Source organism: Cervus canadensis, chromosome 4 (genome assembly GCF_019320065.1).
Source record: "Cervus canadensis isolate Bull #8, Minnesota chromosome 4, ASM1932006v1, whole genome shotgun sequence".
NCBI classification, from domain to species: domain Eukaryota; kingdom Metazoa; phylum Chordata; class Mammalia; order Artiodactyla; family Cervidae; genus Cervus; species Cervus canadensis.
The window spans coordinates 94,698,562-94,722,254 of NC_057389.1; the positions used below are offsets into that span (position 1 = coordinate 94,698,562).

At 49.2% G+C, this 23,693-nt stretch overlaps 1 protein-coding gene across 10 annotated transcripts in view; it reads right to left on the bottom strand.

Moving 5' to 3' along the window:
* Positions 1-23,693, bottom strand: part of CACNA1A (calcium voltage-gated channel subunit alpha1 A) — a 387,084-nt gene that overhangs the window by 51,496 nt on the left and 311,895 nt on the right. For all 10 annotated transcript variants that reach the window (XM_043466834.1, XM_043466833.1, XM_043466837.1 and 7 more), the window contains 7 exons: positions 22,881-23,344; positions 21,070-21,208; positions 19,369-19,498; positions 14,340-14,399; positions 13,443-13,549; positions 3,562-3,661; positions 1,550-1,710 (listed from right to left, as the gene is read on the bottom strand). In XM_043466834.1, coding sequence (XP_043322769.1) covers positions 1,550-1,710; positions 3,562-3,661; positions 13,443-13,549; positions 14,340-14,399; positions 19,369-19,498; positions 21,070-21,208; positions 22,881-23,344 — 1,161 coding nt within the window. The remainder of the gene's footprint in view (positions 1-1,549; positions 1,711-3,561; positions 3,662-13,442; positions 13,550-14,339; positions 14,400-19,368; positions 19,499-21,069; positions 21,209-22,880; positions 23,345-23,693) is intronic.

The following is a 23,693-nucleotide window of genomic DNA, read 5'->3' on the forward strand; positions in this document are numbered from 1 at the left end:
TCCCTTCTCCAGGGGATCTTCCTGACTCAGGAATCGAACCTGCATGTCCTGAATTGCAGGTGGATTCTTTATCTCTGAGCCACCAGGGAAGCCCTGAATGGTTGAGACCAAATCAAAAGAATTTATTCATGACAAATAAAAATGAAAATAAATTCAGTTTCCAGAAGGAAAGTTTGATTGGCACACAGCCATTCTGATTCCTTTACTTATTGTCTGCAGCTGCTTTTGAGTTTCATTAGTTGTCACGGAAAGTGTGTGCAAAGTCAAAGATAGCTACTCTCTGGTCCTTGACAAAGTCTGCCCATCTCTGATCTAATGTGTTTGGCAACAAAACCTGACCCAACTGGATATGAGGCTTTGTACTTGTTACTTATCTCATTTGGTGCAAATAGTTGCATGTTTCCCAGCAGAAGTAATGCATTTGATCACAAGGCTGTTTTAATCAACTGAAGGTGTTAGGTGCTATGTGGGACATGCGCCTCGCAATTTTTCTAAAAATCTCAACATATTCTGAATTTTGAAACACATCCGCCTGTAAACGTTTCCTCCTACAAGGAATTAGATGCGTATTGCTATCCCCTACTTGACAAAGGTGGTGACTCATAAGTTGAGCAACTATCTTATGGCTCATGCTGAAGCTATGGGGCAGGGACTCATATTCTTTTTTATTTTATTAAAAAAAATTTTTTTTTAGGGACTCATATTCTACAACTGATTTTCTACTTGCAGATCCAGGCTGGTTGTAATCGGGCTGCCCTCAATACCCAACCCCTCAGTTTCCAGGTCCAAGATGAAATGGAACAGGGCCCTATGGTTCTCTCCCTCCTACCATGTCCTCAGCCTGCCTTCTGTCTGTGGAAAAATTTTAGCCAAAGAATAAGTTTAATCAGAGGAGTGGGAAAATACAGAAGCAAAGGAAAACAGTCAAAGAAGACTACATAATAATAGTTTAGTCATTAAGCAGAGTCAAGGGCCTTTAGCTCCTTCTCAAGGACTATAGACGATATCCTGAGCCATGTCCCGTGAGCTGTCTTATAGATACTGACATCCCCCCAGGTGGAAGACGTTTAGCTACATGATGACCAGACGAGTCATGACATAAGCTGCGGAGGTTCTGAGAATGGGCCTCAAGGAAATGCAAACAAACCGACCCTGGAACTGAAGGTTAACTGTACTTAAAACCACTATGATGATGCTGAACAATTATGTGACCAATTTGAAGATGACCGTCACAGCTGGCTGTGCTGTTTCTACATGTTGCTCCCTCCTCCCATCTATAAAAGTTAACCACTGATTGTCAGCAGAGAAGAGGTAGTTGGCCTATGGACAGGACTCACTACTGCGCCCCCTGCCCCCATCCCCGGTTGCTTTCCTAAACCAACTTTGCATTTTTTATTGGCTTTTGAGCAGCGAGCAGCCAGATCCCCACTTGTGGTTCCAAAGAGACTGGTGCGTCTGATCGCCTCCCACCCACCAGCCCCGATGGGGACGCCTACAAGAGGCAAAACTCAAAAAAAAAATAAAAAAAAAAAAAAGAGGCAAGACTCACCGGCAATCTTTCTCAAACTCCTTGGACTCATCTGTGCAGTGGAAAAACTTGCCCTTGAACAGCTGCACGGCCACCACAGCGAAGATGAACATGAAGAGCATGTAGACGATGAGGATGTTGAAGACATTCTTGAGAGAGTTCACCACGCAGTCAAACACGGCCTGGTGGGTCGGGCGGGAGAGTCGGTGTGAGGAGGCTGGGAGCTGGCCCAGCCTCCACCTCCAGCAGCTCATAATATCAAAGTACATGATTCCCATTTCACAGAGAAGGACGCGGGTCAAGGCCACGCAGTTCTGGGAAGTTAAGTGTGGGGGCTGCACCCAGTTCTGAGTTTTTATGTATCCCAACCCCCCAATTCTAACCCCTGGGAAATGGGGGCCACTTCTCCGAGCTTCTCCAAGGTAAGCTCATGGCTCTTCAGGGCAAGAGCAGGGATCGTCGGTGGAGAGGTCATTTTCTGTCCATTCTGTGTGTCCCTGCCTCACGGGCCCTCTTTCCCAGCATCTGGAGTTGTGCGATCTCCTCCTTTTTTTGCCCACCGATCACTAGGGGGCGCTCTGGCCTGCGAGTTGACTTCACGTGCCCTGGAGATTCTGCCTTGGGTAAGATGAAATCTCTCCATCATCCTGCCAATCCCCGCCCTCCGCCCCCCGCCCCATTCTGCTATGAATCACAGTGGGTCCTAAATACAAGTAACCATCAAGGGTCATCAAACCTACTGGAATCGCATGTGAGCTTTACTGGTTTTCCCCGGGGGACAGAGTGCATAGCTTTCAAAGAGTTTCAAAGGGGGCTGTGACCCAGAAAATCGGAAAGAGCCACTGAACCGACTTCTGCTGGATTCCACGTATTTCAATGCAAGCCGGTTTTCAAGTCCAGAAGGTAGCCACATTTCTTCTGAATAATTCATCAACAAAAAGGTGGTGTCGAATCATTATTTCCCAAACTATGGGGGAGGAGCCCACCACCAGTGATATCAGACAATGCTTTTAGGTCCTTACAAGAACCACAAACCAAGGTACACTGATCGCGTGGTAGCAAAGTTATTCTAATTCTTTCAAACCTTTTGAGTGAAGGAGAAAGTCTTCCTTAGTTGTTGCTGTGTTAATAACATTTATACTTTTCCTTTTTATGCTTAGGTGTTTTTTTTGTTGTTGTTTGTTTTTGGCCCACCGAAACAGGACATGTAGGATCTTAGTTCTCCAACCAGGGGTGGAACCTCGGGTCCCCTATGTTGGGAGTGTGGAGTCATTACCACTGGGCCACCAGGGAAGTCCCTACACTTTTCATTTTTTAAGCAAGAAAGAATGAGCATCCATACTCAAAATCTTTGTCAGGCAACTCTTCTGGGCTAGATTTTGAGAACAGTTATCTTATTATTTTTTTTTAAAACAGATATTTAGTTTTACCTTCTATGAACAGTGGATTCTGGTTTTCCAACTTGAGAAACTTGACAAGCATGTCCTTTTAAAATAAATCCACTTAGGTAAAAAAAATAAAGTGACTTAAACATTAAGAAAGATAATACAGGTACAACATAAATTGAAATGGGGTGTTTGAATGACTAAGCTTCATATCCTTTCTTCTTTCCTTTTTTTAAATTTGAAATGACAAGTTTTTGGGAAATGCTGTTTCATGCTGTTTTGGAACAGGAGATATTGGAGGCTAGAATAGGCAGGTGAAAAGTTTAAGGTTATGTGGGACCAGAAACCTAGTTTCCTGCTTCCCAGATTCAGGTTATGCCCTGTTTTATCCACATGATGTCTTCAAGGGAATTAGGAAAAGGGATCTCAACTTTGCATGAGACATTTCACCTAATGGAAAATTACCATAATATACAGATTTTGTTCCATTAACTCACTTTACTGCCATCTACTGGAAAGTTGTAGTAATAAGTACATCCAACATAAAAAGTAGCAGCATCCCTTTCAATACAGTGTCCTTGAGCAGTGTGAAATCTGCTCAACCGTACATGGCAACCCTGGTAGACCTCCCAAATACCCCGATCTCACCTTGAGTTTTGGCAACCGCTTGATCGTTTTAAGAGGTCGTAGCACCCGGAGGACTCGGAGGGATTTAATTGTGTTGATGTCCTTTCCTTTGCTATTGCCACTGTGGAGGGATGTTAGGATGGGGAGAAGGGAAGAGAGGGAGCCAAGGTCAGGCTGGGTGGTGGGTGGCCTGCAGCCGCACATGACCCCAGCCTCCCAGGCTTAGGAATCTGGGGTAAACCTGGCATAACCTTGCCTTGCTGAAGAGCATCAGTTCCCCTGCTACATCTGGGCTCAAGGGTTAGTGAGCAGATGGCCTTCTGTGGTTCTTGGGTTTGTTGAGGGCCCTCCATTGCTGGGCTGGGCCTGAGCAACTGCATGGGGGGAGCCCTTAGATCCAGCATGAAGGAGTTGGCCCCTACCCTAACCTCGTGTGCTCTCCTCAGAGCTGGTCTTAGTGAGCTTTTAGAAAATGGGGTGCCCTCACCCCCACATTTCCAACAGGATCCATAAAGTCCTTAAAGTGGCGTTTACAAAGAACTCTCCTCCCCACCCCCACCCCAATATCCCCTGAACCCATGGAGCAAAAAGAACTAGAACATCAGATGCTGGTGTTCAATCACTGCCTCATTCTTTCAGGGTCTCTTAGCTCATCTTTGTCAGATTGCTGCATAAAAGTCCAGCCCAGGGTCTACTGGGCATGAGTCCTAGCATTGTAGATGCCATGACACCCTTAGCCAACCATAATTCAACCCACCCCCCCACCCCATGATAAGGAGGGCACTGGGTGTGGCCATCAGAGCCTTGTGATTAATGGAACTCACCACCCACCCAGCTGCCCAAGCCAGAAACCCAAGTCATGTTCATCCTCATCCCCAACAGGTCACCCTCCTACACATGGCCACCATCCTAGGTCAGACCCCCATGATCCACCTCCCAACTCCCACCCCCCACTCTATGTCTCTCTCTTCTTCCACCTTTTTTGCACACAGTGACCAAAACCATCATATCACTCTCCTGCTCCAAACTCCTCTGGAGCATCTGAATTCCTAGCGGTCAGTGCCACCTCTTAACTTGGCATTCAAGGCCCTTAAACGTCTAACCCCACTTACCTTTCCCTCTGCATCCCCACTGATCTTGACACACCCCAAACCCCAGCTACACGCTCTGGCTTCTGTTCTTGCGGCTAGAACTGCCCTTCTTTCACTGCTCCATTCACAGAGCTATGCAGCCCTCAAAGCCCAAGGTAAACGTCCCTTCATGCAACGGCCTCTGCTGACTGCCTCTGGGTTCTGCCAAACCCCAGTGCTCATTCAGAATCGCTTTAGACAGCGCGTGTGTGTGTGTGTGTGTGTGTGTGTGTGTGTGTGTGCGCGCGCTCACTTGCTCAGTCGTGTTCAACTCTTTGTGACCCCACGGACTGTAGCCCGCCAGGCTCCTCTGTCCATGGCATTTTCCAGATAAGACTACTGGAGTGGCGTTGCCATTTCCTTCTCCAGGGGAATCTTCCCAACCCAGGGATGGAATCTGCATCTCCCGCACTGGCAGGCAGATTCCCACTGAGCCACCTGGGAAGCCCTGGCTTTAGGCAGAACATTCCTCCAAGGCAGAACTGTGGTTGATCCTTCTATGTGTTCATTTTCCCTTTAATCTTGCTTCTTGTCTCCGCCCCCAGCACATGCCTGGTGTGTAGTTTCAGGACACATGTGAATGGATCCAGATTGGAGTTTTTTGGGGACCAGTTGAGCAAACATCTCCCTACAGTTACCTCTTGGGTCATGAATGGAGCTGCCCCAGAGACATCCTCCATGGTGTGCCTGTCTATTCAGGTGCAAAATAATTTTTAATGACTTTTTTTTTTAAGGGTTCCTTTCTCTCACTTTACAGAGAAAAAGAGAATTGGACTTTAACCTGTCAGGCACAGCCATGCTCCAGGATTCCGCAGTCTGAGCATGGTTTTTTCTTTATCTAAACCGAAGTCATCTTTATGATCTCAAAGCTGTGTCCCCAAAGTACAAGACACACCAGGAGAGTCGCTGAGATGCTTTTAGGCAGAACACAGACACAAGTAACAGGATCACACAGGGAAACAGCTATGTTTTCTTCAAGTTGTCTTTCAGGCTTTCTGCTTTGGTCAGAGAGGAAATCTCTGGTAAGTGTTCATATGTGTCTCATGCCTCCCTGGAGGTTGGTGGTGTAGTCACTAAGACATGTCCGACTCTTTGCAACCCCATGGACTATAGCCGGCCAGGCTCCTCTGTCCGTGGGATTTCCCAGGCAGGAATACTGGAGTGGGTTGCCATTTCCTCCTCCAGGAGACCTTCCTGGCTCAGGGTTCAAACCCGAGTCTCCTGCATTGGCACACGGATTCTTTATCTCTGGGCCACCAGGGATTCCCTTAATGTCTCCTTAGCACTCACTAATTTCCCTGTTAACAAAGCACCTAGCTTGAATGCAACAACTTGCAATGCAGCTGTTTCACTTTTGTTGAATTCACTTTTGCAGTTTCCATTTCTATCTGAGGTCAACGATACTGGTTGTATGGGGATGACATAAGGTCTTCTAGCAAACTGCAATGAAGCTTAGGCTCTATGTTGGTGGGGAAAAAGTCAAGCAAGTGGACATCTAGGTTGTATGCAGAACTGGCTAACATTTTTTCTTCTTTTCTTAAAATTTATTTCTAATTGGAGGATAACTGCCTTACAATGTTATGTTGGTTTCTGCCGTACATCAGCATTGAATTTGGCTAAAATCTTGATGCACCAAACTGCTGACATTTGGGAACACGCCTCCTGGGGCACATCTACCCATCTAAAAAGGACTCTGTGGCCATTGTGGGGATGTCTCTCTCCCAGGAGGTACATCTCCCTTGGGAGAGGCTGAAATAATCCTCTTTGTTGAGACACCAAGGAGAGTGTTCCCAGCAGTTTGGTTCCTGAGCATGCAGGAATGGCTTGATCAAGGCATTCTCACAGAAAACAACCAGATTTTCAAATCACTTTGTTGAGACGGTAGATGTTTCTGGAGGAGGGGGGTTACTCCTCTTAAGGCAAGCAAGCCCTCATTGTTTGGAAGGTCCACACTTCTCCGACCTGGGAAGTTAGACACTCACTCCTCCCCTGATAACCACCCATCTGGCTGGTCTGCCCTACTGAAATCAGATCACCGGGCGAGCACCCTCCATGCCCGTTACATTCTCTGCCAAGAACTGGGCTAAACGGTGGGTCATGGTGAGAGGCAGTGGCCAAGACCCCCCAGGCTCAGGCTCCCTGGGGAGTAGGCTGAGGGGCTCTGGTCACCGCAAGCGACAGGATGGTGGCAATGACACGAAGCTACGGAAACAGGCCCAGGACCATCATGGCTGCATCAGGGCGTAGAGAACAAGACAGAACAAGAAAGAGAGAGAGAGAGAGAGAGAGGCACTTTACCGTGTGCTGCTCCTGGTGAGGTGGCGTCGGAGGGAGAGACAGGTCGTAAGCGGCCTCAGAAGAAAGAACACGGAACACGCACATACACGCACGCACACCTGAGCGCGCCCTCGCCCCGCCCGGGCACCAGGGGGCGCCGCCTCAGGCTCGTGGCTCCGGAGGGCGTCCGTCCTTCCATCTGGAAGACCTCCGTTCCGGCCCCTGCCCTTGGCAGGCTCCCGGCACTGCCAAACAGCACCGAGGAAGCCAAATTTTTCAAGTCGCAGGACAGCCAGAAAGTTATCGACTACCGAAGGCGGATTTGCCACTGAAGGTCACTGCCAAGAGCTGGAGAAAAAACCCTTTTTCTCCAGGGTTTCTGGGACCGGAAGGCTTTAGAATGTCTTTCCCCCCTCCTCCCCACCGGCCACTCTGGGCTGCGTGTGGGATCTTAGTTCCCCCATCAGGGACCGAACCTGCAACTCTCGTTGCATTGGAAGCGCGGAGTCTTAACCATTGGACCGCCAAGGAAGTCCTTTGAAATGTCTTGAAGGGGATGAGCTTTGGAGTTGTGGAGACCTGGGTTTGAATCCCAGCACTGCCTTTAATTTTTTTTGTGTTTGTTTTTGAACTAATTTTCTAATAGATTTCACCTGGGATGAATGGGCGCTTGATGAGTGTTGGAATAAAGCAAACAGGGAAACAGGAAGTACCTATTCACAAAGCAAGAGGAAAGAATCCAGTTGCTTTGAGTTGCCCTGAATTATTGTCCTCACCTGTGAAACAGCCCTTGGGATTCTGAGGTTGGACACAGTTATGGCCCTGACTTTACCCGCTAAGTTATGAAGAAGAGAGAAGGCCGCTAGGAGTTCCAATCTGGGATGAAGTTAAGGGGCGACTCTCGAGTCTTTTGGGAAAATGTGGGCCTAGGGAAACCTCTCTGTACCTGGCAATGGCCCCTTGCACAACTCATCTTGGGAATCAAGACTCAGTCTTATCACGGTCCTCCAACCATGACTGGAGATCAAGCTGTGAGAAACTTGATCGCCATTATTAATACAACAGTGGAAGTGCCACACAGATACTCTTCAGAATTTCCCACCTGCCCCCGCCTCTGAAATGAGTGATATTTCTAAAAATATAATGGTTTAATGCCTACAAATATTCCCACTGGATTTTTCCTCCTGCTGCTACCTTTTCATGTTACCTCAGTGGTTCTCAAAGCTCCATGTATCTAGGAATTAGTGCATAGACAGAATTGTATAGAGTCTCCTTTTTGGATTATTGAGGAAGGTTTTTTTCAAATTTATTTTTTAACTTTTAAAAACATTAATCCATGGCTTGTGGAATTATAGTTCCCTGACCAAGGATAGAACCCATGCCCCCTGCAGTGGAAGCTTGAATTTTAACCACTGGGCCATCAGGGAAGTCCCTGGAGAAATCTTTCAACAACAGTGATTTCTGCTCAACCTGATGGATGACATAAGGTGTAATATGTGAGTCTTCTGAATGTCACCGTGTCTGCCTGCAAGAGGGTGGTACCATTGCACCCATTTTTCAGATGAGGCAGCTGAGACTTGGAGAGGGAAAGTGATTTATGCAGGGTCACACAGCCAGCAAGTGACAGACTGATATTCAAACCCAGGTTTGTGTATCTTGCACTCTAATCTTCTATTTTTTTCCATTTCCTTATACACACACACAAGAATGCCTTCAAAGGTAGGGCCTGTTTTGAGGAGGCTAATTTTAAAAAATGGCTTCCTTTTTTGGCTTCCTTGCAGCTGGGCTCCCGAGCATGCAGGAGTGGCTTGACCAGGGTGCTCTGCCCGCTGTGCTGGCCTGCTTTGCGGGAGGAGTAGCAGCGCCAGATGGACTCTTGGCAGTGAGGGCAGGATCACGATCCGCCAGCTGCTGAGAGGTGTCAGCTGGCCACCCCGATGCATGGGCACAGAGCATGATGTCATGTGTGGTGACTCATGAAATGGCGTGTTAATGGTGGTCGCATGGACACGGCACACAGTCAGTAGATGGAGCAGGACACACACACACACCCATACACACACACACACACAAACGGATATTTGGGGGAGGTGCAGGAGGGCTAGAAACCGACACGAGAGCTTCGACACATCCTTTGGAAGACCACAGGGATCATCTTCCCATATCCCAGACGGGGCCACAATCACAGCACTGCAGAATCCTTGCCTCCACCCCAACAGGCCAGAACAGCAAGATTCCTTTTGACAAAGAAGGGAATAGTCTCATGCCCTCGTCCCCTGGACTTCTAGGCCTTGCTGGAGACTCAAGGAACCCAGCCAGGCCAGGCTGTCAGGTCTCATCCTCCTGATCTGTGAAAGCGTCCACATTCAGGGCTGAGAGTTGGGCGGCAACCTTGAATCTGACAGTTGAACTCAACCTTAGTGATCCTGCCTGCGTGCTTAGTCACTCAGTCATGTCCAACTCTTTGTGAACCCACAAACTGTAGCCTGCCAGGCTCCTCTGCCCGTGGGATTCTCCAGGCAAGAATGCTGGAGTGGGTTGCGATTTCCTCCTCCAGGACATCTTCCCAACCCAGGGATTGAACCTGTGTCTCCTGAGTCTCCTGCACTGCGGGCGGATTCTCAACCGCTGAGCCATTAAGCCCTTAGTGATCTTGCTAGACTCATTTCCCCCCACAATCTTTCTGGGCTTCAGTTTCCTCATGTACAAAAAGGGAATAATATGAGAAATTCTCACATGGGGCTGTAAAGATTAAGTAAATGGAGGCTGTTACTGTCATTATTACCCGGTCAAGTGTCTCAAATTTATGGGGAAACTGAGGCACAGAGAGGTTCAGGGCCTTGCCCATCTAGAGAGAACCCAAACAGGCTTGCAGGAACCTTTTTTTCAAACAATCAGGTTCATTTCATACTTGGTAGGGACCTCAGCCTTGTCTATGAGGAAGCAGGCACCCAGGACAGAAAATGTGAATTAAAAGAACAGAAAGAAAGGAAGCAAAGGACTCTGGGATTGGGCACTCAAGTGGAGGCTCTCAGAGCATCCCTCACTCCTGCTAATATGACATCTATCTGGTAACAAGGAAAGGCCTCGTAGGGCAAGAGGGCTTCTCAGGTAAGAGAGGCCAGGGACCTGAAGCCAAAGGGAGGACTCTGAAACTTTTCTGGGGAAAAGAATAGCAGCTTGAGGGCTCCTTCTCTGGTGGAATGGCCTCAGGCATGCAGGAGTTGCTGACCAAGGCATTCCACCAGCTGTGTCTGGCCTGTAGCCCTGCCCTGGAGGGGGAGTGGCAGGACCAGATGGATTCTTGGCAGTGAGGTGGGGAGGGTGTGGCAGGGGTGGGGTCTCAAGAGCCTACCTATTCCATCCCTATGACCATCACATAAAGGTGCTCCCCGGGTTGTCAGCCCTTCTAAACCCCCAAGAACGTCCCTAACACTCGTCAGGATCCCACTGGCAAAACTGTACACATCCCAGTTCCTGCAAGACATGTAAGTTTGCTGAGACTCATAGGGATGACCTGAAATCTCTTTCCAGACCCTTTCCTCAAATAGGAATTTAAAAAACAATTTGAAACGGATTTTCAAGGGCATGGACTGGCTGGCTTTATGCCTGTAGCAACTTCATAAAACCAGTTTCAAAGGTTGACTCTGCAAACATGCCGCCAGATTTCTGTGAGCTGTAGGCTCATTTTGAATGCCCTTGTATAACTTTATATTTAAAGCGAAAACTCAAAAAATCAAAAACACAAAATCAGCTCCCTGTGGCAGATTCTTTTGCAAACACAAAGAATCCTTTTGCTGATTGATTCTGGGTAAAAAAATAATTTTGTTTTTTGCAGATTAGGTTTGCTTCAAATTGAGTCTAATTGTGGCTTCAGAGAAACTAGGCCCATTATGGCAAAAGTTCTATGACTGAGAGGCTTGTTCCCCAAACTGCGAGGTCAAATGGGGGATGGAGGTGGGACAGGGCAATGGTGGGGGCCCCCTCTTTGGCGATGAAACTTGTTGGCTCCCACAGAGGTCTGGAAGGAAAGTTCCAAGGATGAACTGATGGGTAGCAGACACTACTTCTATTTTACTACACCTAGGGGTGTAAAACAGAGGGCAAAACCCACTACCCAGGCCAGGCCACAGCGGGCAAAGTAGGGGGTTTGTGTGTGGAGGTGGATGTGGTCTCTTCCTGAGCCCTGGGGGACTTGGGAGCTGCTGGGAAGATGTCATCCTGGAGGGCTGGAGGAAGTGTGGGAGGGGGTGCCTACCTGCACTTGCCTTCCCTGGTCCTGGAGACCACCCCAGGTTGGAACGTGGTGGGGACTGGGTCTTTGAGGCCAGAGTGAATGGCCCAGGTTAGGCAGAAGGTCAAGGCAAGGGAGAGGATGGAAGGGAGAAAAAGAGATGGGAGGAGAAGGAGAGGGAGAGGGAAGAAAGGATGGGGGAGGCTAGGGAGGGGGAGAGGTGAGAACTGGGGGAGGGGAGGGGAAGAAGGGAGGGGGAGGGGTAGTGGAGGCAGGGGCTGGGGGGCAGAGAGAGAGGGGGCAGGAGAGGGAGTCAGAGAGAGGGAAGGAGAGAGAAAAGGGGCAAAGAGAAAGAGGGGGAAAGACAGAAACAGGAGCAAGGGAGGGAAGGGGATCCGAGATGGATTCACCCCAGGCTTTTCAGAATTGAAACTTTCTCAGAACCTAGCATGGTTCCTCACTGACCTTGTAGCAGTTGCTCAGATAACTGATGGATGGAAGGAGAAACATATTTAATTACATTCTCATACACACAGTGTATTGCCTTTTAAAATCTATTTTGGGGGGAAGAAATTTGTGCTCACTTGATAAGAAACCACTTGTACCTTGTTTATATTTTATACATCTAACTCCAATGAGGCTGAATTTTTTTTTTTTTGGTCATTTTTATTAATCAGCATTTTGTGAAATTTCCATGTTAAGTCCTGTACTCACTTAACTATTGAGGTTCAGTGTTTCTTACTGATTTGTAATTGCTTTTTATATATGAAGGCCATGGATGCCTTGTTTTATTTGTAGCAATCTTCTCTAATTTGCTGTACACTTCACTTTGATTATTATTACTACTAAATCTACAGGACATCTTAATAATAATGTAGCTAAACTTCTTGAATTTTTAAGATGATCACTATCATTGATGATTAAATACTCAAATACTTAAAAAAGTGGGAGAGAGAGAAGAAGGGGGAGAGGAGGGAGGGAGGAATAAAAGAGAAAGAAAAGGAGAGAGGGTAGAAGGAGGGTGGACCGAAAGAGGAGGAGAAAGTAGAAGAAAAAGAGAAGGAGGTGGGAAGTCTGGCTGGAGTCAGAAATACATTCAGCCTCCTGACTTAAATGGTACATCTCCACCAGCTCAGAGGTGTTCAGAAACTCTGGAGATTTCTAGCTCTTCTGACACAACTTGACCTCATTGTGTTCCCAGGAGTGGCCCACTTTAGCCCTTAAATTGGAAATGGGTCACCACGCTGGCCTCCTGACAAACCAAGTCCTCCTTGTTTGGTCAGGGGGCCATTCAAGGACTCCTCCAGGTCTGCTGGGAGGGGACCAGGAAGCAGAGGCACAGAGGAAGCCCTTGATTTCTCATTATGTGGGTGAGGTGGGTCTGAGTCCTTTTGAGACTCCTCTTTAGGAATGATCCACTGTGACTGGGCACAGACAAGGTCTGTAAAAAGACTTGTTTCTGGATTAGGAGCTGACTAGGTTTTTCGACCCTGCCCCAAACATCTGTGACTTGATGAATGTACTGCTAAGTTTGCTACCAGGGCCCTAAGAGCTAATGGCTACTCAACCCTTGGATACCATCTTGGAATTGTCACCCAGAATTTGGGCACTATCTTGGAATGGCTACTAAGCCTTTGGGTGCCATCTTGGAATGGCTGCCCAGAACTCAACTGCCACTTTGACATGGTTGCCCAGCATCTGGGTACCATCTTGGAATGGCTTCTCAGCCCTTGGGCGCTATTTTGGAATGGCTGCCCACAACTTGGGTGCCATCTTGGAGTGGCCTGAATGAGACATGACCTTTCAGAGTGTCCTAAGACTGCCAGGAGAAGTTCAAGACACACGAGGGGAGTCATTAGGTCTAGAATTACAGGGCCTTCAGGCTTAGGGTGGGGGTCCAAATTCTCATGCACATTCATTTCCTGATTGTCTTTTTAGGGGCTCCCCAAAGAGACAGCGGAGCTTATAGAGCAGAAGGAAAATGAGATGTCCTGGTGGGGCTAGTCTACAACAAGCAGCACAGCAAGGGGTTGGTGGCATAGCTGGGTGAGGAGGTAGAAGGTGGGGGCCCTTCTCCTTCTTCCTCCATGGTGGCCATCATGCAGAAGCCAATCGAAGCTCTTCCTGGTAGCATGCGGATGCCTCCCGCCACCCCAGAGCCCCCCTTTCCCATCTCTACACCTCGAGAGCATGTCCCCTGATCCAGTGGGTTGGGGGTGGAGGGATAAAGTGGTAAGCGGAGTCCTCAAGAGGAGACTTACGTGAAGGCAAAGGCCACCAGGGCCCCACTGACCACTATGAAGTCGAGAATGTTCCAGAGGTCACGGAAGTAGGCACCCTGGTGCAGGACGAGCCCCAGGTCGATCATCTGAGGAGGGAGAAGAGACAGTGCTCTGATCCCTCATCCCCACCCTGGGGAGCAGTATCTACCCTTTTAGACTTGGCGGAGGGGCCACAGGAGGAAGCATGGTAGCCAATGGGACCACCTCATCCTGAGGGGATGGGTCAGAGGCCAGGGGACCTGGGGGAGGAGTGAGAAGCCCCTGCTCAAGGCCGCTTCCCACCTTGGGAAAGGTATTTCTGACTTGCTGGTTCTTAGGTCAAAACCTCAGGGTGCCCCCGGCTCCTCACCTCACATCAGATCCATCAGCAAACCTCATTGGTTCTACTTTCCAAACCTTCCAAGAATCTGCCCACTTTTTACCACCTTCTCTGCCACCACCCTGACTGGTTCCCATCATCTGCTGCATGGACCAGAGCAATCACCTGCTCCCAGTTCTCTTGGGTCCCACCCACCCTACTCCCCCCTCCCACCCTGCTCCTTCCCCTCCAAGTCTGACCTCCCACAGAGGCTAGAGGGTGCCTGTGAACACCTGAGTCGTCACGTCCCTCTGCTCAGAACTTTCCATGGCTCCCACCTCACTTGGGATAAAAGCCCAAGACCGTCCTGTGGCCCCAAGTTCCTGCTTGATTCATCCCTGTCACCTCTCTGCTCTCATCTCCCTGCTCTGGTTTCCCCATTCTCCTTTCACTTTCAGTCACATCAACTTCCTTGCTGTTCCTCAAACACACCAAGCATTTCCAATCTCTGGGGTGAGCCTCTTGCACCAAGGTGGCATTCCTGAGAGTGAAGAATCCTGTGGAGCCCTGGCACTCACCTTGATCACCATCTCAAAGGTAAAGACGCCTGTAAAAACGTAGTCAAAATATCGCAGCACCTGAGGGGATAAAAGCAAGGGGGCAGTGGATCATTGGCTTGCTCCAGCAGAGCCCCCGTGAACCTAGCCATGGCCCACTGGGGTATGTGGCCTCTAGCAAAGTCCCCAAGGAACAGAGTCTCCACCCACATGAGAAAATGCTGCAGCCATGTACAGTGGGGCAGGTCCCGCACTGCACAAGGGCCCCTCCCACCCTGTCCCGGTGCAGATTTGTACGTTGTGAATGAAACTGTCCAGCAGATGGCAGCAAAGTCCTAACAAAATCATTGTTAAGGCTAGTTTGCTTACCAATGGGAAGGGTGCCTTTTTTCCCTTTCCCAAAGCCCTTATATGGACTAGAGGTGGCCTCAGGGAAGTTCAGGAAAGACTCTTACCTCTTTTGGCAAAAAGTCTGATCCCACAGTGTTTCTGACCTTCTGGTCTCCTGGGTGAACAACCGTTCCCACATAGAGTTTCCTAAACATGATTAGCCTCCAGGACAGACACTGGGGACCAACCTTACTGAGGCATCCACTTCCTCCCAAGTACGCAGCCATACCCTCATCAGAGTGGATTCTCCCTCTCCCCGCTACCTTACACAAGACCAGGTATTAGTGGTTTCTGGATGGGCAATGTCTTGCACACTGGCCTCTTTCATGGCCATGCCATACCACATCCCTGGTGTGACCTTGGCCTGAGGATGTTGAGTGGCATGAGGATGCTGGCAAAGTGCCCAGCACGCGGTAGCCCCAGGGGCTGACTTCAGATCTGCCTTGTAGTGAGGGCTGTTAATTACTGAGCACGCCACCAGAGGGCGCCTGTGAGCACAAGTCCCATCACTGCCCCCTTCTCTGCTCAAGAACCCTCTATGGCTCCCACCTTACTCAGGGTGAACGCCAAAGTCCTCTGTGACCCCACAGGGCCCTGGAAAATCTGTTTGGTAACCTTCCTTCCCTCACCTTGTCCCACTCTCCCCTGGCTCACTCCACTTCTGCCACCCTGGATATTCTTACCTCAGGGCCTTTGTACAGGTTGTTGGCCTGGACTTTCCCATGTTCCACCTGATATTCTCTCTCTCCTCCTTTATGGCTTGGCTCAAATATCACATTCCAGACTGCCTGTTTAAAACTCCATTTTCCTGAAGCTTGCAATCTTCCTTACCAAGTCTACCCCTTCCCCCACATCCCTCACCCCTGGCAATTATCACTTCCTGGCAAACTATTTGTGATGGTTATTAATAATGTCAGTGTCCATCTCCCCTACCTGAATGTCAGTCTCACGGGGCAGCGATGTCTGCCTGTCCCTGTGCTATCTCCAGCTTATAGCACAGGACCAGGCATAAGTAGCTATTCAAGAAATGCCTGCTGAATGAACACATGAGGCTGGGGCTGTACTGGGTCATGCAGGAGCTGGGCTGAGATCTGTGTGATCACAGCTCACACTCATCATATGTGGTGCTTGAAGGGCCCTCCGAGACCAGAGTGGCCAGGATAGCTGACTTCCTGGGATGGGTGGCAGGTACAAGGGCTTGGAAGGTTCTGGAAAGGCTGAGGGGAGGGTGGTGGGAGAGCATTTTAGGTGTACCAGGCAGTTGAAACAACACATGGATAAAGGCCTGGTGCTCTGTGAGCTCTGGGAATGCAGGGACTGTCGTACACCCGGTCAATCCTTGATGTTTAGCGCAGCACCTGGCACATGGTGGTTGCTTATTAAATAATTACTAAATAAAGCAATGAATGGAAAGAAGAAAAGCAGCAAGGGGGTAGAGGAAAGATAGGCCAGGTGGTCAGATGAATCAAATTCTGGAGAACTTAATGGAGCAGGAGGAAATCAAAAGACCAATAAATTAGGTTCAACCATATCTAATATGTAGAACCTTTTGACTTCTACAAATGGGAATTTTCTGTGACTCAGTGGAATCCAAAATTCTCAGTCTCATTTATCATAGGGAAATACAAACCAAAATCCTGATGAGATTCCAGACCCACCAGGTTGGCTAAGTGAAAAGAACCAATAGCACCAAGTGTTGGCAAGACTGGAGCAGTGAAGGCCGTGTATGTTGCTGGTATGTGTCACTGTATCACTCAATAAACATTCTGGCTGCAAATTTGGGGCTGACCATATGCAAATTCTATGATCCATAAACTCAATTTCTGGTTTTATACCCTGGAGAGGGTCAAGCCCAGGGACCCCATGTCAGGAGTAGGGGGTATGGTGACAGCATTCTAAACTGCAGACAATCCAAATACATGTCAACTAGAAGATGGATAAACAAATTATGCCATAGAGTGGAATATCACACAGCAATGGAAAAGAATGACTGTCGCCACCCAAGAAAATAAGAACTCATCTCAAGGTTGAGTGACAGAAGAGACGCACAGAATTATTCCATCTGTTCAGTGTTAGAAGTGGGAAGAAATAAATTCTAGTGTTTAAGGACGCATGCGTAGTTGGGAAAATTAGAGGAACTAAGAAATGCTCTTTCCAGAAGTGAGGGTTGGGATACCTTTAGGGTAGGGTTTTTTAAATACTGTTGACAGTAGGGGTCAGATTATTCTGTGGTGGGGCTTCCCTGTGTACTGCAGGGGGATGAACAGTGTCCCTGATCCCTACCCTCTTGATGCTAGTAGCAACACCCCTGCCTGCTCCAGCTCATGACGCCTGAACATGTCTGCAGACCTTGTTCCTGCTTGTGAACCCAGCTTCACAGGGAAGGAGGAATCGAAGAGGGGCCTGTGGTTGAGGTCTGTTTTGTTCTATTAATACTTCTTGCCTTGGGTGGTGCTTACATGGGTGTGTGCACTTTAAAATCCTTGATAAATGAATGGATTGTATGTGTTCTGTTCATTTTTCTGAGGCCTGTTCCAGACCAGCTAATGAACAGAACTTGTGGAGGGGTCCCAGGGTGTCAGCTGCCAATAAGGGGCCAACCATGCACTTGAAAGGGCAGGGCTTTAAAAATTTTTTTTGGTTGTGCCACGGGGCATGTGGGATCTTAGCTCTCCATGGATCAAACCCACACCCCCTGCAATGGAAGTGTGGGGTCTTATCCCCTGGACCACCAGGGAAGCCCAGAAGAGGGAGGGCTTTGGGGAGAGATGATTCAACTGGGAGATGGAGTGATGGGGTGGGGTGGGGGAGCCAGAGCTTTGCAAATGTTCCACAGGGGGCTGCTCCTAGACCTGTCAGGGTTCTCTACAGCCCCAGGAGCTCAGGGGTTCCCCTGGACCCCCCATGCCCATCCTCTCCCTGTCAGAGATGAAGCCTGCTCCAGTCTCCTAGAGTCAACAGGGGGTTTGCTGACCTCTCTCGGGACACCCCCTCCCCAAGCCTGGGCTCCCTGGGTCCTGGGGGGTGGGGGAAGCGGGCAGCAGGAGATAACAGAGTGCAGCCTCAGCCCTGCCCTGGTACCAGGTTCCTCTGGGAGCCTTGTTCTAATTATTTCCTTCCATCTCCCCTATCAGGTCCCCAAGGGGCTTGCCAGGCCTGTGAAGGCAGGGAAAGTGCAAAGTAAGCTGCAGACGGGCTTGATTTATGGGACTTGCCAGCCTTGCCAAGGCTCCTAACCTACTTAGCGAGGGCGGCAGGCCTGGCTCCCAGTGGAAAATGGTTCCTATGTGTGGGGGGTGATGGGGGTAGAGAAGGGAGCTGGGAAGATGGTACAGCCATCAGTCCAGGCTCTGTCACTTCTGGCCTGCTGGTGCCTTGGTTTCTCCTCTCAACCCCACTCATTTTCGCTCGGCAGGACTCAAGCGGGGACAAGCACACAGTAAGTGCTTGGTAAACGGAGACAGTTGAGGGAAGCGTTGGGAGATCTAGGGCGGGCAGAATTGGAATTCTGCTGTGTGACCCCAGACAGGTCACTTAACCTCTCTGAGCCTCAGTTTCTTCATCTGTCCAATGGGGATACCCGTAGCATCTGGGGTTGTGCCTGAAACACGGCAAGTGCTCAGTGGACAGGGGCTGTTAGCAGACCCTGGGTCCCTAAAAGGAGAGTTTTTTAGCTCTCTTAGCCCTCTAAACAGAGAAGGCAATGGCAACTCACTCCAGTACTCTTGCCTGGAAAATCCCATGGATGGAGGAGCCTGGTAGGCTGCAGTCCATGGGGTCGTGTCTGACTGAGCGACTTCACTTTCACTTTTCACTTTCATGCATTGGAGAAGGAAATGGCAACCCACTCCAGTATTCTTGCCTGGAGAATCCCAGGGACGGGGGAGCCTGGTGGGCTATCGTCTATGGGGTCGCACAGAGTGGGACACGACTGAAGCGACTTAGCAGCAGCAGCAGCAGCAGCCCTCTAAAATCTCAAAGTTTAGGCTGTGCCTAACTAAAAGTTTAGGTTGTGACTGAGTCAAAGGGCTTCCCTGGTGGCTCAGATGGTAAAGAACCTGCCTGCAATGCAGGAAACCTGGATTCGATCCCTGGTTCAGGAAGATCCCCTGGAGAAGGGACTGGCAACCCACTCCAGTATTCTTGCCTGGGAGAATCCCATGAACAGAGGAACCTGTCAGGTTACAGTCCATGGGGTAGCAAAGAGTTGGACACCTCTGAGAGACCAACACTTTCACTTTTCTGAGTCAAAACAATCCTTTCTTTCAAAACTTCAAGTCAGAATGAAAAAGTCTGTTTGGTGAGACCTGGCTGCACAGGGGATCCTGCTGGAGCACCCTCTGCCTTCGGACTCCCCCACAATCCATGCAGAGCCCTTCCACATCCTGCCAGCCTCACTCTCCTCACCGGAGATTCCAGCAGTTTTCAGCCCCAGCCACTCTTGGGCCATCTCTTCCCCACCAGGCACACAGAACCACTGTCTCAAGGAACACCCTTCATCAAGACCAGAATCAGAGCCTCCCCTCCCAACCAGTGGCCACGGGGGCTGTGCCCAGGGGTGACCCTAACATTCCTTCCACCCCAGCTATCAGCTTTTTACGAGGCAGGAGAAAGTGACGGAGGAGCGGGGCTGGGAAGGAGCCTGCTGGGTGAGACTCACGTTGTTTCGTGGTGCATTGGGCTGAACAGGATCCTCGGCCGCCAGGGCGATGCTGCTCATGGCGATGACCATGAGGATGCACATCTCAAAGTAGCGTAGGTTCAGGATGTAGTGGCACAGGCGGCGAAGGCTGTTGAGGAGAGGCAGACATGCGGAGGTCCACTCAGACAACAGGCTCTTGAGCCCTTTTGTTCTGCATCTCCTGATATCACTTACCACTGTCTGAGATCTCTAACTCCCACCACACCCAATAGAGTATCAAGCTCCTACCCCTGAGGGCCCTTTTGGGGCAGGGGAGCCCTCCGCAGAGGATGATAATTCCCATCTCTGTTTGTAAGTTCCTATCACTTCCAAACCACCCTCCTGGAATATCTTAACTCACAGACTGAGTTGAAATACTGTCCTTGAATCTGTAGGAGATGAAAAAGCTTTTTATGCATAAAATATCATATAGTCAAACCAAACTGGGAAATTCTGGGTTAAGTCGATTTCTTTCTTTTTTTTTTTTTAATGAGCTGAGTGACCTTAGGCAAGTTATTGTACCTCAGAGTCCTCATCAGTGAAACGACCATAATAATAGTGTCTAAATAATAAGAATGTGAGGATCAAAAGAGTTAATATATGCCTGGTACATGGTAGGGGCTCCAAAAAGTTAGTTACTTAAATTATGAGTTGCAGGCCTTATCAGTGCCTTTAATACACTAATGAGACAATGAGATAATTAACTTCAGTGGACTAATAATGATAAAAATATCACGAGACCGTATGAATGGCGGCAGGGCTGAGTAGCTAAGAATAGGGATTTTGGATTCAGTCTGTCTGGGCTCTCCCACTCGCTTGCTGTTTGATTTTACCTCTCTGGACCTCAGTTTCTTCATCTGTCAAATGGGGATAAGCAGAGTACCAACCCCTATAGTGTTATTGTGTGAAAGTTTTTTTATTTGTAAAGCATTCAGAACCATGTCTGGTGCTGAGTGCCACGTAATAATTTATTTATTAAAATAGAGAATGGCAACCAAATAAAAAAGTAAACACACAGGCTGAGTCTCCGAGAGGCTGGTTAGAGAAAGCCATTTCCTCTGCGGCTTATTTGACATGATTCTTGGTGTCAAGAAGCATTTTGAGGGACCAGAGTTTCAAGAAACACCCTTTGGAAAAGTGCTATTCTAAAACAACCTTTGAGCCAGCAAGACATAGATGGGGTAAATTTCTCCCCTAAATAACCTGGCCTCCTCAAGGCCCTCCCAAGACAAAGGGCCATGGAACTCAAAGACCATCTACCCAGAACCTAAACCCTCATGGAGCAGAAGTTAGGAGCAGAGCTCAGGAAACAGGGCTGTCATGTACAGTTGTAAATGTTGTGCACTGCACAAAGCAGCCATTTCTACAGGACACCTCTCACAGCACAGTGTAGATTTGGGTATTTATGATAATGGTTTTCTAGCTGATGGCAGGAGGGGGTCTTTTCCAACAAAGCAGTTGGAATCAGTTTTTTGAAATAAGTACTTTATGATAAGTTTCTATCTTATACAACTTAAGAAAGGGACATCATTTTTTAATTGCTCAAAAGTTCTCCATGGACTAATGGTCTTAGAGGCAACTCTCCCCCATTACCCTCTGTCTGGGTCTGCCCTCTGGCCTGACTTTCACTGCCCCAGTGGGAGCCCTGGGCCCCCTGCCCTGGCCATGGGCCATACTCACGGGTTGGTCGTAGAGAGGATAAACATGGAGCTGTAGGGGGGCATGGGCTTGGGGCCGTCTTCCCCGGGGTCGTCTTCCTCCTCCTCTTTCTTCTCTTCCTCCTTTTTTGGCAGTGGGTCTGGGTTGGCGTTTTTGTTCACTGTTGGGACAAGAACCAACACAGGGCTCCCTCCAGGGTTTCCCACCTCTGATCTCCTGCCTAATTCCCAAAGCAGGCAATAAGCAGCTGACACAAAGTGTCTACTATGTGCCAGGCACCGTATTATGCCATTGAATCCTCACTTGACCCTATGAGGACCCTATAAAGTTGGTACTTTATGATCCCCACTTTACAGATGAGGAAACTGAGGCACACAGAGGTGAAGAGACTTGCCTAAGGTCACACGGCTGGGATATGGCAAAGCTGTAAGTTGAACCTGGGCAGCCTGGCCCCAGAGGGCTTGCTCTCAATCACTCTACAGCCTTGAGACTGCTGTGACCTTTACCGGATATGAATACAGACCTGTCCTCAGTCCCTGATGACCTTCATACTATCACTTGGAGGCAGGCAGGGTGAGTCCCCAAAGCCCCACTTTACAGATGGGAATACCGAGCCCCTCCCATAGTCAAAATGCAGGATTCCCCCCATTAACACCCCTCTCCTGACTGAGGCAAGGCACCACCCTCCTGGGCATTGATCCCGCAGCCTAGTTGCACTATGGGTCTATGGATAGGCTGAGCCTTACTGAGCCTCAGTTTTTTCATCTGTGAAATGGGCACAATGACAAGCTTTACCTTATATGACTGTGGCAAGGATTTACAGGGTAAACTTATGGACCGCTCTTGCATAGAACTGGGCTACTGCTATCATCTTAAAAATAATAAACCCAGGGGATAAGTTCCAAATTTTCAGTGTTTCTTGGATCGTGATATTACATGTGGGAGGTTTTGGGAAGAGGCAAAAATAGCCAATTCCTCAAGGTCCTAGACCTGCACTGTCCAGCACTTGAAATGTGGCTAGTCCAAACTGCGGTATGCAGTATGAAACATGCTAGATTCTCAAGACCAAGTAGGAGAAAAAGAATGTAAATATATGTAATAATAATTTAAAAAGCATTGATGACACATGGGAATGTTAACATTTGGGATATAAATCAGTAGCATTTTGGGTTAAATACAATTTATTATTAAAGTTCAGTTCATGTGTTTCTTTTTATTTTTTAAACTTTTTGGTCACACCCTGCGGCATGTGGGACCTCAGTTCCCTGACCAGGGATGGAACCCCCGCCTCCTGCCTTGGAAGGCAGGGTCTTAACTGCTGGACTGGCAGGGAAGTTCCTCTTTTTATGTTTTAAATCACTTATGTCTTTCTTCCTTCTTCCCCCCCACTTCCTCTCTTTCCTCCCTTCTCTTTTTTAACATGGCTACCAGAAAGTTTAAAATTACACGGGTGAAAAATAAAAAATTACACAGGTGGCCTGCATCACATTTCTTTTGGATGGCGCTGGCCTAGAGAATTATCTCACTCCCCCCAAATTTCCATCACAGAAATGTGCTGACCCCTCAGATACGGGGGCTTCCTGGCTCCCCTGTGGGAATCTGGGATGCAGGAAAATTTGCTAACCTGTTGAATACTTGCCAGGCATCATATCATTTAATTCTCCTAGCAGCTCCTGTGGGGGCAGGAACTACATCTCTACCCATTTTCCAGAGGAAGCAATTGAGGCCAGAGAGGTGGAGTCACTGTCTGCAGTCCCTTAGCTGCGCCTCTGGGGAGGAAGCCCAGGAGGCCGGCTCCCCTGCCCAGGGGTGTGTGAGACTGGGGATCGTACCTTGGACGACGGTGTGGTTGAGTGGGGGTGGGCAGGCCGGGGGGATGTCCACCGTGGTGTGGTCAGGTTTCCTGGCAGTCTTAGCTGAGTTGGCCTGGGTGCTGCTGGGGTTGGTGACGATAAGGCTGTTCTCAGGGGTCTTGGGGGGGCCGGGGTTGGACGGGTTCCCCGGGTTGTTGGCTGTCCGGCGGCTGACGGCGTTCTGAGGGTTGGTGGCTGCAGTGGTGGGGGCCGGCGTGGGGCCAGGGTCCGTGCTGTTCCCCATCTTGGCCGGGCTCTGGGGCAGGCCGGCGTGGCTGAGGCTGTCGTGGGGACTGGCTGACTCCGCGGTGGCCAGTTTGTTGTTCTTCATGTTGTCAATATCCTCGGCCAGCGGGGGGTCTTGGCGGCCCAGGTCCTGCTGGATCGGCCGCGTGGTCGACAGGTTGGGGCCCGACACCGGGACCCCGGAGCCCTGGTTCTCTCTGCAGCAGGCAGGCCGACAAAAAAGAACCCGTGAGTGAGTTAGAACATACAGGGGACATGTCTGGATCCTGCCTAAGATTCCACCATGTAACACTGGCCATCGAGGGGCTGTGTTCTGAAATTCTCCTGTGCCCGGTCCATTCTTGTTAGGGATCAAGATGCCATGGTGGGGGGGGGGACTTCCCTGGTGGTCCAGTGGTTAAGGCTCTGCACTTCCAGTGCAGGGGATGTGAGTTTAATCCTTGGTTGTGGAACTAAGATCTCACATGTCATGAGGTGCAGAAAACAACACAAAAAACCCCATGGGAATGTAAGTGCCCACCCTTGCAGGTTTCAGTGTGGGGTTTC